General features: G+C 42.3%; 1 protein-coding gene across 1 annotated transcript in view; it reads right to left on the minus strand.

Annotated features, from left to right (window-relative positions):
* Positions 1–223: 223 nt before the first annotated feature.
* The window catches only part of ATP6V1H (ATPase H+ transporting V1 subunit H), a 254,213-nt gene continuing 236,059 nt past the window's right edge, over positions 224–18,377 (minus strand). Inside the window, exon 15 of the mRNA XM_063923720.1 lies at positions 224–599. Coding sequence (XP_063779790.1) covers positions 539–599 — 61 coding nt within the window. The 3' untranslated portion in view covers positions 224–538. The remainder of the gene's footprint in view (positions 600–18,377) is intronic.

Consider the following 18,377-nt stretch of genomic DNA (forward strand, 5'->3'; position numbering starts at 1 on the left):
ATTATTCAAGATAAAGTTGTAATTAAACTATCAATTATATGCAATATACATGAAAAGAATTAGAAACTATAAAGACTACTCTCTGCAGCAGTCATTTGTATTACTTTATTATTCCCTTTTTGTTCTGCAAAAAGCAACTTAAAACATAAGTCAATTTCTGCTAATAACATAGGTTATATGTCCAATGAAAGTACGCCAGTAAAAAGAAAAAAAGAACAGAATATATTTTTTTGGAATGTTTAATTTGTCATTTTCACAAATCAATAAATTACAGAGGATATGTGCTGATCTCTCCTCTTAAATAGTGTACCTTAACCTGGAAAAGTCATGTACTGTATCGCCTCCGACCACCACATGTAATAGTGATTTTAACACACTAGAACAGTTTCACATTTATTCTTAACTAGAAGACGGATGTTAATGGGAAAACAAAGTACAAAACACACAAACGACGGCTACTGTTAACAAAAACACAAGATAATAAAGAATGGGAGATACAGAAGCAAATGGTGCAGTTGATAGCCAGTTCTAGACATATTTAACTTCTTGCAGTGACTGCTGGAGGTTGTTCTGACTGCAACTGCTTCCCGAGATATTCCCTGAAAGATATTATAATGACAAAAAACACATTAGTGATTACAACAGTTACCCACTGGTAGATATTCTGAGCAGCCGCATCAAACTTCTGGTGTAGAACTATTATGTCAAGATTACTGCCCATTACAGAAGCACAACAATCACCTAGTGGATTAATATGATCATAATGCACAGGCATAATGGAGAACACAGAGTGTGCAGGTTGTGTGTCCCGCATACCCGTTAGGCAGATTGCACCTGAACTCCAGCCTTAAAGCACGTGTGGACTGGCTCCCTGCAGCTGTTAGTTTGCACTACAGATGTCCTGTAGTGATGCCACGCAGCTGCAATGCTGACAGTGACTGCTGTAAAAGAGAGAGCGCTGATGAGCTGCACAGTTAGAGCTGCGACCACCCAGTTTAATTAGCTTCAGCTTGCTGCCTCTGCTACAGAGCTTGAGGTGGCAGATACATATATAAAACCCAGCTGAGGTTTGGCGATCCATAGTCTGTCACTGAAAATGCATGCCCTTTATTAAGACATATTTGCGCATGTGTGCACTGTACTGTATATAATGTAACTATACCAAACCCTCCTGGGTTACATGACTTGGGGGGAAAAAAAACCTAGTAAGTAGTCAAATGAAATTTAGAAATACAATAAACTAAGAACTAACCATATATTTGCAGACAAAGACTAAGCACTTGATGAAAAATAATTCTCTCTACACCTTCTTTATTACAACATGAATCTTTAATGAAAACACAAATAAATTGTATGTAAGAGAATGCACACATATATATATATATATATATATATATATATATATATACACATATATATATATATATATATACACACACACACATATATATATATATATATATACACATATATATATACACATATATATATATATATATATATATATATATATATACACACACACATATCACACACATACAGCACTAATTTTACACATGCTCCTGATCTCACTAGGACAGTATTGGGAATCGTAGACACTGTATACTAAATGGGATCCGGTCTTTAGGTTGACAAGACTTAGGTCGACAGTGTCTAGGTCATAGAAACATAGAATTTAACGTCAGATAAGAACCACTTGGCCAATCTAGTCTGCCCCTTTTTTTTATCCTTTAGGCAATCTCAACCCTTTTTGAACCTTAACTCTTTGTAAGGATGTTCATATGCTTATCCCAAGCATGTTTAAATTGCTCTACAGTCTTAGCCTCTACCACCTCTGATGGGAGACTATTCCACTTATCCACTACCCTTTCTGTGAAGTAATTTTTCCTTAAATTTCCCCTGAACCTCCCCCCTCCAGTCTCAGTGTATGTCCTCGAGTTCTAATATTTCTCTTCCTTTGAAGAATGTTTCCCTCCTGAACTTTGTTAAGACCCTTGATATATTTGAAAGTTTATATCATGTCCCCCCTTTCCCTTCTCTCCTCCAAACTATACATGTTAAGATCTTTTAGCCTTTCCGGGTACGTTTTGTGATGTAGGCCAAGCACCATTTTAGTTGCCCTTCTTTGTACACTCTCTAATGTATTTATATCCTTCTGGAGATATGGTCTCTAGAACGGGACATAGTATTCCAAATGGGGCCGCACCAATGACCTATACAGTGGCATTATCACTTTTTTTTTCCTGCTACTGATTCCTCTCCCTATGCAACCAAGCATCTGACTTGCCTTTCTCATTGCTTTGTTGCATTGCTTTCCTGACTTTCAAGTCACTTGAAATAGTGACTCCTAAATCCTTTTCCTCCTCAGTAGTTTCCATTATAGTACCCTTGATACTCTATTTAGCCTTTGGGTTTTTGAGACCCAAGTGCATGATTTTGCATTTTTTAGCATTAAATTGTAGTTGCCACGTTCTTGACCATTTCTCAAGCCTACCAAGGTCATCAATCATTTGTTTTACCCCTCCCGGTGTGTCTACCCTGTTGCATATCTTTGTATCATCTGCAAAAAGGCATATCTTCCCTTCAATACCATCTGCAATGTCACCAACAAAGATATTAAAGAGAACTGGACCAAGTACAGATCCCTGGGGTACTCCACTGGTAACATTTCCCTCCATAGATTGCACTCCATTAACTACGACTGTCTGTTTCCTAACCTGCAACCAGGTTCTTATCAATTTAACTGTTTTATAATCCACTCCCACGCTTTCAAGTTTATTTAGCAGTCTGCGATGTGGGACAGTGTCAAATGCCTTACTAAAGTCTAGATATGCTACATCTACAGCTCCCCCTTGATCTATTATTTTCGTCACAGAGTCAAAAAAGTCAATAAGATTTGTTTGGCATGATCTCCCACCAGTAAATCCATGCTGTTTTGGATCCTGTAAGTGGTTTGATTTAAGATATTCCACAACTCTTTATTTTAATAGTTTTTCCATTACTTTCCCTACTACTGATGTAAGGCTTACTGGTCTGTAGTTACTTGCTTCTTCCTTGCTTCCACTTTTGTGCAGTGGAACTACATTTGCTCTTTTCCAGTCCTCTGGAATAGCACCTGTATTTAGTGACTGGTTAAATAATTCTGTTAAAGGTGTAACCAGCACATCTTTTAGCTCTTTGAGTATCCTTGGGTGTAACCCATCTGGTCCCATTGATTTATCCACTTTTAGTTGTGAAAGTTCTGTTAGGACCTTCTCATCTGTAAATGTACTTTCATCTACCTTATTTTTATGAATGTCCTTGCAACTTAACTGTGGCCCCATCCCTTCTTCTGTAGTATATACTGAGCAAAAATAATTATTTAGGTGATCTGCTATTGCCTCGTCTCCCTCCACCAAATGCTCACTCTCTCTCTGTCTTAAGTCTTATTATTCCTCCATTTGATTTTCTCCTTTCACTTATATACTTAAAAAAAGTTTTGCCCCCTTTATTTACTGACTGGGCCATTTTCTCCTCAGCTTCTGCCTTTGCACGTATGATCACTTTCTTAGCATCCTTCCATCTGTCAAGATACACCTCTTTGTCATTATTATTTTGAGTCTGTTTGTATTTCCTAAAAGCCATCTTTTTTGCTTTCACACTAGTTGATACTTCTTTTGTGAACCACACTGGCTTCCTTTTCCTGGTGCTTTTCCTAACCCTTTTGATACAAAGGTCAATTGCACTTAGTATTGAACTTTTCAGTTTTTCCCACCTCTCCTGCACTCCTTCCAAGTTCCACCAGTCCGCCAATGAATCACTTAAACATCTCCCCATTTTTGCAAAGTCAGCAATTCTAAAATCCAACACCTTTGTTTTTGTGTGCAGGAGTTGGATCCTGTCTTTATAATAAACCATACTGCTTGATGATCACTGGATCCCAGGTGCTCACCCACATAAATGTCGGATATACTCTCACCATTTGTAAGAATTAAATCTAATATTGAGTCTTTGCGAGTGAGCTTCCTCACCAAATTGCTTGAGAGATGCTCCCTGTAAGGAATGTAGAAATTTGCTACTTGTAGCTGAACTTGCAAAAGACCCCTCCGAATTAACATCAGGTAAATTAAAGTCTCCCATGATTATGACTTCTCCCTTTAAAGCCATTTTAGTGATGTTCAACAATAGGTTCCTGCCCAAATCCTGCCCCTGGCCTGGTGGTCTATAGATCACCCCAATGTGAATAACGTCCTTCTCTCCGGTTTCTATGGTGACCCAAAGGGCCTCAGTTTTGTCTTCAGTATTTTGTATTAAAGTAGCATTTATGCTTTTTTCACATACATTGCTACCCCTCCTCCTATTCTTCCTATTCTATCCTTCCTAAATAAATTGTATCCTGGTATAGCTATGTCCCAGTCATGATTTTCATTGCACCATGACTTTGTAATTGCCACAAAATCCAGGTTATCCCTTGTCATTATCGCAATTAGCTCTGGAATTTTGTCTCCTAAGCTCCTAGCATTTGCACACATAGCTTTAAGAATTTTGTCTGTGCATTTGTTATTAGTAGCCATGTACAGACTGTCAAAATAAATGACAAGTTTAAAGTTGAAACTACCTGTTTGGGGATGTTGCTCAGTGTTTGGTATATATATATATATATATATATATATATATATATATATATATATATATATATCTCTATATCTATATCTATATCTATATATATTTTTTTTTTTTTACTAATCAGGAATCACACTGTGTCCTATACACCACGAATACACCTCCCTACATGTAAAGATATAGTACACCTGACCACAATGGCCAAATGATCAAAGGAGGTAAATATCAGAGAGCATGCAATAATAAACTATGTTTCACTGTGCAACTTCCCCACACATGCAATGCCAATTACAAGCCAATCATTACATCAAAAAACATACATGAGTTTGCATAAGAGAGAGCTGTAGTGAGCAGTTTGGGGATGTCTTTTCATAGTGTAAAAAGTCAGATAACATTGGTACAGGTGAGAATTCAGATGGTTTTGGTAAGCTATAGACATAAATTTGAGTAGTTGCGGATGAAGTGGAAAGGTCGACCATTATTGGCCAACAGTAAGTAGGTCGATAGGGACTCTACTCGACATGGCAAAAGGCCAACATGAGTTTTTCAAAAAATGTTTACTTTTTTCATACTTTACGATCCACGTGGACTACAATTGGGGTTCCCCGTAACTTTTACAATTGCGAGCGAAGAGAGGGGACACGGTGCACTAATTGGGGTTCCCCGTCACTCTACGATGAAAACACCATTTTTTTTTAAAACTCATGTCGAACTTTTTTCATGTCAACCTATTACGTCAACCTAGAGTCCCTGTTGACATAGAAACCATGTCGACCTACTTACTGTCAACCAATAGTGGTCGACCTAGACACTGTCAACCTAAGTCTATTCTATCTAACATACCACACCAATAATAAATGGGGGAAATAAACTTTTTTTTTTTTCCTATTACAGGTGTCAAAATTAAACCATTCGCAATCGGGTTACGTTGTAGTTAATTACATAACATTTTAGCACTTATGTGGGTTAAACAATAACTGTATTTGTCAGAGCAGCAGAGATGATTTTATATTTGTTTTGTGAGATTATTTTGTTAGGGTTAGAATAGAAGAAAATAGAAACATACAGTATACTTTTCCATGATTTCAATCATCATTGTTTTCAAGTAATTAGCTCAGACCTAAGTATATCCTTAAATAAGGTCCTCTCTTTTTCACATAAATGCCAAGCCTTGACAGATACTACAAGTGTAGTTACATTTTTACAGCAACTGTGTTTTTAATTGAATTACAATTGTTTTGCACCATCCATAGGCTCCAGTACTGTGCTTACCAACTTGGATCTAGTTCTCGCAATGACAAGGATAAACATTGCTGAAAACAAATACTTTGTATGTTCTAGAAACCCAGTTCAGTCATTTAAAGGCTACCCTGTATCTAAATTGTCAAATTTATCTAGGTGCTCTTTTAACAATGGAAGCCAGCACAGGTTGTCCAGCCTAGGGCTGGCTTTCCTAGACTGCCCAGGTTTACCTACTTTTAGTGAAAACTAGTGATGAGCGGATTCGGTTTTACTCGGTTTTACTCGGTTCTCAAAACGGCATCTTATTGGCTCACGGATGTCACGTGTTTTGGATAGCCAATAAGATGCCGTTTTGAGAACCGAGTAAAACCGAGTAAAACCGAACCTCGCTCATCACTAGTGAAAACCAGCCCAAGCTGCCTAGCAGTTTGATAAAAGTGATAACTTTGCCCAGGGCCATGCAATATGTGCCATAGTCTAGCCCTGCCCCTATTACATGGTAACAGCACTATAAGGTTATGGGACCGCAGGGACGAAGAGATGAGTGCTTACTGCATCCTATGGATGCTCTGAGTGTGTACTACCAGAACCAGGGAACGTGCAGTCCTATAGTAGTTTGCTGCCAGGACAGGGTGAAGGGTGAAGGGTGAAGCTGAGGGCCAGGTGCATCCCAAGGAAGCAACAACTTTATTGGCTGCAGGGTTCCTAGAACTACGCCACATACAGGTTCCAGAGGAGCGAAGGTGTCATCCACTAGGCATCAGGCGCCCACCCTTAGTTACAGCCCTGGCTTTCATCTTCCAATTCATTTATATATATTATCTATTATAATGGTGTGTTGTTTATTCATTTCAACAGCCAATGGGGTAGCCAAATGTACTGTACTTACCAGTACTTAGATGTAGTTAAGGTTTCATTATTTATTTATTTTTTAATTCCTCTGCAGTGGCTGGGGGGAAGGGGGGCAATGTAATCCCTTTGGGGAAACATAGCATGTGGATGAACACTACAACCATTTAAAACAATCAGTGACATCCCAACTCATGGTGTACATAGTGTAGGTTTAAACCCATGTCAATACAATATACAGTAATACATATCTGTGGAGTTCTTTAGCCTACAATTTATGGCTCTTTGAATATTTCATTTAATACATGTACATCAGTTTCCTCAACCATTAATGGATTTCATTGGCCCAGTCAACCTAATTTTACACTACCTTGTCCTGCCGCTTACATATGATGAAGCAGTGTGTGCAGTATACACTATATGACCATGCTCTTCCTTGCATTTATTAATAGCCACTAGTTGGAGCCATCACTGAGGTTAATTACTCCTATTTTTTGAAGCAGGTCACTCACTACACTGGGAAGGAACAGATAACAAAAGTAAAATCACTGGTGAGATACATTTCAAAGAGCAATATCGTAGATCTACCTTTCAAAACAAGTTCATCTTAATGGCCTTTGCAGTGGCGGAAAGATACAGTGCAAACAATGGGGCAGATGTATTAACCCGGAGAAGACATAAAGAAGTGATAAAGCAGTGATAAGTGCATGGTGATAACGTATCAGCCAATCATTACGGATTTGAAAAATGACAGTTAGGAGCTGACTGGCTGGTGCGTTATCACCTTGCTCTTATCACTTCTTTATCCCTTCTCCAGGCTTAATACATCTGCCCCAGTCTATTTAAAGACATATTGGGGCAGATGTATTAACCTGGAGAAGGCAAAAGGAAGTGATAAACGAGAGGTATGTGCAAGGTGATAAAGGCAGCAGCCAATCAGATCCTAACTGTTAATTTACATATTGGAGCTGATTGGCTGCTGCCTTTATCACCTTGCACATATCAATGGTTTATTACTTCCTTATGCTTTCTCCAGGTTACTACATCTGCCCCATTGTTTTTTCTTGTATTATTATGAGCTGTAGGTATCTATAATCTCCCCTTGTCCTCTTTATGTACAGTAGTTTAGGTTATGTAATTTTGTCAGCTGCATGAATTATATGGTATACAAGGAAACGGTTTTGCACCATATTTAACTGTTTTGCACATCCTTTTGTCCACCTTAATTAATGAAAATAACAGATACATAGACATAAAATATTCTAATAATACAAAAAAATGAATTGAAAATAACTCATAATTGCCTGTATTTATGTTGTAATGTTCTGGTGGTTCAACTTTTCATCTGGCCTCTTACCCTCACAATTTATTATACTCATATCACATTGGTATAGGCAGAGTGTATGGGAAGACTAACTTCAGATGTCTGAAAAAGATCCTTATACCATATGCTGCATGCACGTTTTTCAATGGATGGACATTTTCTATTTGGAGATATTTAATTTAGATTCACTACTCATCTAGCAGACTGACAGGAAACGTTAATCTGTCATGTATAACAAAGATCCATACACCCTGCTGAATGTAATTATCACCATAGATTTGCTAATCACTCAGATACGGGTGCCCTAGACATTTCTTCTTGGCAGCTTATGTTAAGAGGACATGGATCTCATCAGAGAGACCTAATCAGAATAGAAGGATTAATTTAATCAGTTTTCGGTAGAGGGATTCCAGACCACCCTCCAGATGTTCCTTGTATGTCAGGGTGCAGGCCAAGACAGCAGGTGGTCTGGCATCATCACCACATTCCCAGTTCTTGGGGTTCGTAGCCCTATCACCCCCTACGATGATGGCACAGTAGATCAGACATAATGTAAAACTACTTTATAACATATATTAAAGTGGGTAATCTGCTACAGAAAAAAACCCTGTTCATTACTTGTATGTTTTAGGGTCTGGATGTGTGTATTCACATATAATTTACTAAGGTAATTTAGAGAGCAATAATGCCAAGATCCGGGACACCATAGAAACCAAGAGATCACGTACAACAAATCTAATGGATTTATTGAACTGCTTAAACCAAAGAAACATATCAGAGTGGATCAAGAATAGATCTACTTTGTCACAGTGTGATGCACAAGAAGCTGTGGAGCATGGGATAAGAATGATAAGTTGGGTAAAAGATACAGTGTGTTTACATTTACTATATGATTGTGGAAGACATGCATCTCAGATTATTATAATAAATGGTGCATGCAGTACTGTAGTCGGGATCACTCCCTTGGGATGCCCACTGTCACTCAGTACCATCTGCCAGACAGACTGATCTTGTATCATATTTAGCTGGTTAGTTAGATCTCAATAGATAAGAAGTTGCTAGAGGAACTTTTTTCTTTTACCGATTCATTTTGGCACAGAAGGCAAATATTCACAGCTGGTCAGTGAATTCAAATATTTGTAGCATACACAGTCTTGCTTAATTTATGCTGCCCAAATACCAGTAACTGAAAGAAGTAAATTATTACTATGATTTTTTTTACAAACCATATATTTCACTAGGCGGAAGCCAGACAGTCCAATAAAGTTGTGAAAAGATCAGCAGGTGACTCAGAAGCACAGTATGCCAACGCACTGCATGAGATACGGACCTCTGAGATGCATAGTCTTTCCATACGGGAGTCCATGCATCTTAGTGTTGCAACACTGGCAATAGAGCGGATCCATGATCGGAGAAGTTAAATGGAAGCACAAAAGGAGAGGCTTATAGATCCTTAATGTAAGTATTTACGCAGCAGGGGTTTCAAGAGAATAAGTGGAATGGGAGAGCACTGAAAGCAGTATAGGGATTTTGACTGATTGCTGTTGAGCATAGGTTCTCAAACTTGTTCCTCAGGATCCTAAACAGTTCATGTTTTCTAGGTCGCCTCACAGAGTCTCAAGTGAAATACAGCAATTAGCTCCACTGGATTTGTTAAAACTGTGTCAGTGAGTAATGACTACATCTGTGCAGCTGCTAGGTGACCTGTGAAATGTATCAGTGAGTAATGACTACATCTTTGTAGCTGCTAGGTGACCTGGGAAATGTGTCAGTAATGACCAGACCTGTGTAGCCACTAAGTGAACTGGGAAATGTATCAGTAATGTCTGCACCTGTGCAATTGCTGGGTGACATAGGAAATGGGTCAGTAATGACTACACCTGTGCAGCTGCTAGGTGACCTGGAAAACATCATTTGTTTGAGGTCCTGAGGAACGAGTTTGAGAACCACTGCTGTAGATGACTACTGGTGCTATAGGGTATTTAATATTCTAGCACAGGTGGGCAGGCAACCTGTGGCACTCCAGCAGTTGAACAGATACACAACCCAGCATGCCTGCCACAGGTTTAGCATTAACTAAGCAAAACTTTAGCAGGTTATGATGGGAGGTGAAGTTTCACAGCAGCCTGACTGTCACATGTTGCAAACCTCTGCTCTAGTGCACCACTGACCTCCCAGTTTAAATTCAATACAATAAATACTAAAATAATAAAATAATTTAAGTAATTACAGAAAGGATAAAAGCAGAGCATAAGCACACACCAGAAACTATTTATGTCATAACCCCTTTGTTTCATGTACAAAAGTATGACTAGACTAAAGCCACATGGCGGGCTTTCTGCCCCCAATCTGACTCTATATCAGTAAGCTTCCTTGCTCAGCTTAGGAACTGGTCGCTACCTCCCATTACTAAACCATGGGTGATTTGGAGAGAACATGATATTCCTGATATAGAACCCAATTATAGAACCTTAAACATGTATGTCCTCCATCTTTCACAGCTCCCATTGTGGATTCTCTTGAGGTGCGAAATAACATGGTTTAGAATTCACTTTCCCCCCCCTGCATGTTTGGTGTTATGGCTATTTTCAAGATTATTCCCAATCTTAACATTGAGATTTGGTGGAATAAAGGGAATGTGACCTTTGCTGACTTATGCGGATGGATGTAATGCCACCCGAGTCCGGTGGCCATGCGGGATGCCGGCCGAACTCGTACATTTTTTTAAAGGGGCAATCAATTACAAGGGCAATCAAAAACATCCGAGGTTGGCCCGCATCCAGCACAGTCGACGGACTCAGGCGGCATTACATCCTGCCAATGGTTTGCAAATATCATGATTATGTTCGATCTGCTCCAATCCCAGTATGGGCTCACTACTCATGCTCCATTCATATAGTTGCAGATATGTCACTGGTAGAGACGAGCGGGTTCAGATTTAGCCGGATCTCAAAATGGCATCTTATTGGCTCTCGGATGTCACGTGTTTTGAATAGCCTATAAGAAAAATCCGTATACAACCGAACTTGCGTTAATTCTGGTGTTAAGAACAGAGTAAATCCGAACCCGCTCATCTCTAGTCACTGGATATTAAATGTTGTGAAAATCAATGGCTCCTTTACATCCTCATTGATGGACATGATGTTTCGTCTTACTAAGGGGAATGGCAGAGGTAGAATTGGTTTCTGGCATAGATACCTGCTAAAAGAACACTTTCAGAAGATAACACCTCTCAAATACAGTGGGAAGCACATTTAGGAACTACACTCTCTCCCAAACAGTGGGAGACAGTCTATCTTTACATGCACCGCATATCTCCACAGTACAGTCACCTAGACTAGCAGGTGAAATGTATCCATCGACTGTATCATACGCCAGCTGAGAAACATTGCACAAGCCTTACTTAGGCCAAGATGTGCTGGCTTAACTGTTCCTCTGTTGGGGAACTTTTTCCATATACTTTGGGATTGTCCCTGTATTATAGGCCTTTAGTGAGAGGTTTATTTTTAAGGCCTCAATCAAAGGCTGGTGCTCTCTCCCGCTGTAGCCCTTTTGTAGTTGTTCCCCCTACAACTTCCCCCAATATGTTCATGATACTGTTGATGGATTAAAAGCAATCTTTTCACATACGCGGATACTGCCAGGATCCAGGTACATAACTATACCTAACCTCTGAGGAAACCGATATTGGCTGAGAAACGTGGGTTAGGGCCCAATGAATTGTGACTCCAAGTGACATCCAAGTGTGGATCCCAGCAGTATCAGCATGTGTGATAGGACTGCTTTTAATCCTGAAACAGATGCACACCACAAAAGGTCATTGTGATTTATAAACACACCACCACCAATATACTGACTGGCCATGGATCACTCATAACTTTCGTTGCTATCAAGGTGATATATTATAGTTCTATACACAGGAACAAGCTGATTAATCAAATGAGAATTATTACCAGGATTCCTTGAGGTTTAAGTGTTATGTCTAAAGGCATGGGGTGTTAATGTTCTTGCTCCCATTTAGAGAGTTGTCAACTGATTTATATTTACCTGTGCGAGCTCTTGTTTGCATGCTTTGGAGCCTGATTTGATATATATATAGTGCCCAGCCTAGGTAACCTGAAGCTCGGATCCAATATAGACAGCAGTGAGGCGGCACCAGGATCAATGAATACTTTAAGGCAGGTAATTTAATTCAACATTTCGAAGTTTTACTTCACTTCATCATCAGGACAATGTCCTGATGACGAAGTGAAGTAAAACTTCGAAACTAATTAAGTTACCTGCCTTCGAGTCTTCATTGATCCCGTGCCGCCTCACTCCTGTCTGTTATATATATATATATATATATATACATACATACATACACATATATTTTTTTTTTATATGTCATTTTAAATGGTTATCATATATTACATAATTAGATTTTTTTATCAATAAATTACTATGGTACTTGCATTTATTTGACAATTCTTGCGCGCTATTGGAGACTTTTGTTAATTCTGTATTTTGCTTAAGTATTGGAATGTTCGGAATCATTGTTAGGAGCAGCAACTATTGTTCAAGAGGTCAGCTGGGGTCTATTTTGTTTTTAGATTTTATTTTGTGCTTTGCTGATGGAAACTGCACTGGCAGCGTGTAGTGAATGATGCACCTAAGTAGATAGGAGAGAGCCAGTATCTTATCCCAATGGACGAGATGCCGGCGGTCAGAATACAGACAGTGGCATCCCGACCATCAGAATCCCATCAGAAAGTACCCTAACCCTCCCCTGACCCCTACCCCAAACCTCCCTTGTGGGTGCCTAACCCTAACCCTCCCTTGTGGGTGCCTAACCCCCTTCTGCCGAGTACCTAACCATACCCTTCCCGTCCCGGCACCCTAACCCCCCTTCTTATGCCTAAAACTAACCTCCCACACTCACGGCAGGACGTAAGTGCGTCCCGCTGAAAGAACGATCGGGATTCCAGGCATCTGTATTTTGACACTAGGATCTGGATCCCTGTTGATATTTAGACACTGGGCTTATGTCGTCATTTGATATTTCAGCGTCGATATTCCGAACACTTGGATCTCGTCTGGTGGCATTTTAATTGCATCCCCATAGGAGGCCATCCTACTAGGTGCCGAAAACAGATTACCACATCTGCTTGAATGCCTAGGATGGCATTAGAAAGCGGTGCAAGAGAAACTGGCACTAACATTACTGTATATAATGCAGCAGTCACGTCTTACACAGCGAGATGGGGGGTGGGGAGGAGGGTTTGTCTCCAGATGGCTAATCAGGTCACACACTTTATTAAGTGATTTTGCTGGTGGGATAAATGTGAACAATGATCTAGGAAGCTGGTCTGCATGAATACTTGGTCATTAAGTGATGTCACTGGTTCCATGAATGTGTGTATCATAGTTGTAGACTGTTGTCTGTTTTATGAAACTCATCATGAAACAGAGACATATCACTAGTAATGTACTGCCAATAACAGGTAAAATTAACCTTTTAGTTTTCATTTAATAGTAGATGAAGGTAAGTATACAGTGCAAAATGGCAGTAAGGAAAAGCCCATAAAATACTTATACCCCTTTTCCACTAGCTCAAAAAACCTGGGTTTTTGCATGGGGGCGCGCATTTACCCTGGTAGTGGAAAAGGCTCCCTTTGAAAAAACCTACCAAGGTTGGACCCGTGAATGACCCAGGTAAGGGTGTAGTGTAAACGGGTAACCCGGGTCATCCGACCCGGGACTCGTTTACAGCATGTTAAGAGCCCATACCTCCCTGACCGCAGTGTCACGCGGGCGGTTGGGGGAACGACAGAGCATGCCGTCAGCGCTGCTGTCTGTCCTGCTATGCAGACAGCAGCGCTGGCCGGGACAGTGTGTGCCGGAGGCTGGGGGCAGCCCAGCAGCTTCCAGAGTGCTGGGCTTGCACCAAGCGTGACGGCGGGCAACATCGCAATGGCCTAACGGGACAGAGGCCATGCCCAGAGGATCCTGATTTGCCGGTTTTCCCGGTGGTTGGAGAACACGTCATCTCCAAGCGCCGGCCAGAAGACACTGCACCCGGGAGCAGTGTAAACAGCACCGACCTGGGATATTCCCAGGTTGGGGCCGTTGTGGAAAAGGGGTCCGTCTCGGGTCTGACCTGGCTTGGAACCATGTTCCAAATCCCGGGTCAGACCCATGACTTCTAGTGGAAAAGGGGTCTTAGTTGTATTAAAAAAAAAAAATAAGATTTTACTTACCGGTAAATCTATTTTTCGTAGTCCGTAGTGGATGCTGAGGACTCCGTAAGGACCATGGGGAATAGACGGGCTCCGCAGGAGACATGGGCACTTTAAGAAAGAATTTGGATTCTGGTGTGCTCTGGCTCCTCCCTCTATGTCCCTCCTCCAGACCTCAGTTAAAGAAACTGTGCCCGGAAGAGCTGACAGTACAAGGAAAGGATTTTGGGAATCCAGGGTAAGACTCATACCAGCCACACCAATCACACCGTATAACTTGTGATAACTTTACCCAGTTAACAGTATGGACAATAACAGAGCATCAGATAAACTCTGATGCAACTATAACATAACCCTTATTTAAGCAATAACTATATACAAGCATTGCAGAAAAAGTCCGCACTTGGGACGGGCACCCAGCATCCACTACGGACTACGAGAAATAGATTTACCGGTAAGTAAAATCTTATTTTCTCTAACGTCCTAGTGGATGCTGGGGACTCCGTAAGGACCATGGGGATTATACCAAAGCTCCCAAACGGGCGGGAGAGTGCGGATGACTCTGCAGCACCGATTGAGCAAACGATACGTCCTCCTCAGCCAGGGTATCAAACTTGTAGAACTTTGCAAACGTATTTGCACCTGACCAAGTAGCAGCTCGGCATAGCTGTAATGCCGAGAACCCTCGGGCAGCCGCCCAAGAAGAGCCCACCTTCCTAGTGGAATGGGCTTTCACTGATTTTGGCTGCAGCAATCCAGCCACAGAATGAGCCTGCTGAATCGTGTTACAGATCCAGCGAGCAATAGTCTGCTTTGAAGCAGGAGCACCAAGCTTGTTGGATGCATACAGGATAAACAGTGACTCTGTTTTCCTGACTCTAGCGGTTCTGGCTACATAAACTTTTAAAGCCCTGACCACATCAAGTAACTCGGAATCCTCCAAGTCACGAGTAGCCACAGGCACCACAATAGGTTGGTTCATATGAAAGGATGAGACCACTTTTGGCAGAAATTGTGGACGTGTCCTCAATTCCGCTGTATCCATATGGAAAATAAGATATGGGCTTTTATGAGACAAAGCCGCTAATTCTGACACGCGCTTAGCCGAAGCCAAGGCTAATAGCATGACCACCTTCCACGTGAGATATTTCAACTCCACTGTTTTAAGTGGTTCAAACCAGTGTGATTTCAGGAAACTCAACACCACGTTAAGATCCCAAGGTGCCACTGGAGGCACAAAGGGAGGCTGAATATGCAGCACTCCTTTCACAAACGTCTGAACTTCTGGCAGAGAAGCCAACTCCTTTTGAAAGAAAATGGAAAGGGCCGAAATCTGGACCTTAATTGAGCCTAACTTCAGGCCCAAATCCACTCCTGACTGAAGGAAGTGAAGGAAACGGCCCACCTGAAACTCCTCTGTAGGAGCATTGCTGGCCTCACACCAAGAAACATATTTTCGCCATATCCGGTGATAATGTTTCGCTGTTACGTCCTTCCTAGCCTTTATCAGCGTAGGAATGACCTCCTCCGGAATAACCTTTTCTGCTAGGATCCGACGTTCAACCGCCATGCCGTCAAACGCAGCAGCGGTAAGTCTTGGAAGAGACAGGGTCCCTGTTGCAACAGGTCCTGTCTTAGAGGAAGAGGCCACGGATCCTCTGTGAGCAATTCTTGCAGATCTGGATACCAAGTCCTTCGTGGCCAATCTGGAACAATGAGAATTGTTCTTACTCCTCTTTTTCTTATTATCCTCAGTACCTTGGGTATGAGAGGAAGAGGAGGAAATGCATAGACCGACTGGAACACCCACGGTGTCACCAGGGCGTCTACAGCTACTGCCTGAGGGTCCCTTGACCTGGCGCAATAGCTCTGTAGCTTTTTGTTGAGGCGTGACGCCATCATGTCTATCTGTGGTAGTTTCCACCGACTTGTAATCTGTGTGAAGACTTCTTGATGAAGTCCCCACTCTCCCGGGTGGAGGTCGTGCCTGCTGAGGAAGTCTGCTTCCCAGTTGTCCACTCCCGGGATGAACACTGCTGACAGTGCACTTACGTGATTCTCCGCCCAGCGAAGAATCCTGGAGGCTTCCGCCATCGCCACTCTGCTCCTTGTGCCGCCTTGGCGGTTTACATGAGCCACTGCGGTTATGTTGTCTGACTGAATCAGAACCGGTTGGTTGCAAAGTAGGGACTCCGCTTGACGTAGAGCGTTGTATATGGCCCTTAGTTCCAGGATGTTGATGTGAAGGCAAGTCTCCTGACTTGACCACAGGCCTTGGAAATTTCTTCCCTACGTGACCCCGGAGGCTTGCATCCGTGGTCACCAGGACCCAGTCCTGAATGCCGTATCTGCGGTCCTCCAGAAGGTGAGCACTCTGCAGCCACCACAGGAGAGACACCCTGGCCCTGGGGGATAGGGTGATTAACCGATGCATCTGAAGATGTGATCTGGACCACTTGTCCAGGAGATCCCATTGAAAGGTCCTCGCATGGAACCTGCCGAAGGGAATGGCCTCGTATGATGCCACCATCTTTCCTAGGACTCGTGTGCAGTGATGCACCGACACCTCTTTTGGTTTTAATAGCTCTCTGACCAGTGTCATGAGTTCCTGAGCCTTCTCCATCGGGAGATAAACCCTCTTCTGGTCTGTGTCCAGAATCATGCCCAGGAAGGGCAGACGAGTCGTAGGAATCAACTGCGACTTTGGAATATTCAGAATCCAGCCGTGCTGTCCTAACACTTCCAGAGAGCGTGCTACGCTGATCAGTAACTGCTCTCTTGACCTCGCTTTTATGAGGAGATCGTCCAAGTATGGGATATTTGTGACCCCTTGCTCCCGCAGGAGTACCATAATTTCTGCCATCACCTTGGTAAATATTCTCGGTGCCGTGGAGAGACCAAACGACAATGTCTGAAATTGGTAATGACAATCCTGCACCACAAATCTGAGGTACACCTGATGAGGTGGATAAATGGGGACATGAAGGTATGCATCCTTTATGTCCAGCGACACCATACAATCCCCCTCTTCCAGGCTTGCAATGACCGCTCTGAGCGATTCCATCTTGAACTTGAACCTTTTCAGGTATATGTTCAGGGATTTTAAATTTAATATGGGTCTGACCGAACCATCCGGTTTCGGTACCACAAACATGGTCGAATAATAACCCTTCCCTTGTTGAAGGAGGGGAACCTTGACCACCACCTGCTGAAGATACAATTTGTGAATTGCAGCTAACACTACTTTCCTCTCTAAGGGGGAAGCTGGCAGGGCCGATTTGAAGTATCGGTGAGGGGGCATCTCTTCGAATTCCAGCTTGTATCCCTGAGACACAATCTCTATTGCCCAGGGATCCACCTGGGAGTGAACCCACTTGTGGCTGAAATTTCGGAGAAGCGCCCCCACCGGCCCTAGCTCTGCCTGTGGAGCCCCAGCATCATGCGGTGGATTTAGTGGAAGCGGGGAGGACTTCTGTTCCTGGGAACTAGCTGTGTTGTGCAGCTTCCTTCCTCTGCCTCTGGCAAGAAAGGACGCACCTCGGACTTTCTTGCTTTTTTGTGATCGAAAGGACTGCATTTGGTAATACGGTGCTTTCTTAGGTTGTGAGGGAACATATGGCAAAAAATTTGATTTTCCAGCAGTAGCTGTGGAGACCAGGTCCGAGAGACCCTCCCCAAACAGTTCCTCACCCTTGTAAGGTAAAACCTCCATGTGCCTTTTTGAGTCGGCATCGCCTGTCCATTGCCGAGTCCACAGGACCCTTCTGGCAGAAATCGACATTGCATTTATTCTAGAGCCCAGTAGGCTAATGTCTCTTTGAGCATCTCTCATATATAGGACAGCGTCTTTTATATGCCCCAGGGTCATTAATATAGTATCCTTGTCTAAGGTATCAAGTTCCTCAGACAAGGTATCCGTCCATGCTGCTACAGCACTACACACCCAGGCCGACGCAATTGCCATCCTTAGTAAGGTACCTGAATGTGTATAAATGGACTTCAGGGTACCCTCTTGCTTTCTATCCGCAGCATCATTTAGGGTGGCCGTATCCTGTGACGGCAGGGCTACCCTCTTGGATAAGCGTGTTAGAGCTTTGTCCACCCTAGGGGAGGATTCCCAGCGTAACCTGTCCGTTGGCGGG

Source organism: Pseudophryne corroboree, chromosome 5, assembly GCF_028390025.1.
Source record: "Pseudophryne corroboree isolate aPseCor3 chromosome 5, aPseCor3.hap2, whole genome shotgun sequence".
NCBI lineage: Eukaryota > Metazoa > Chordata > Amphibia > Anura > Myobatrachidae > Pseudophryne > Pseudophryne corroboree.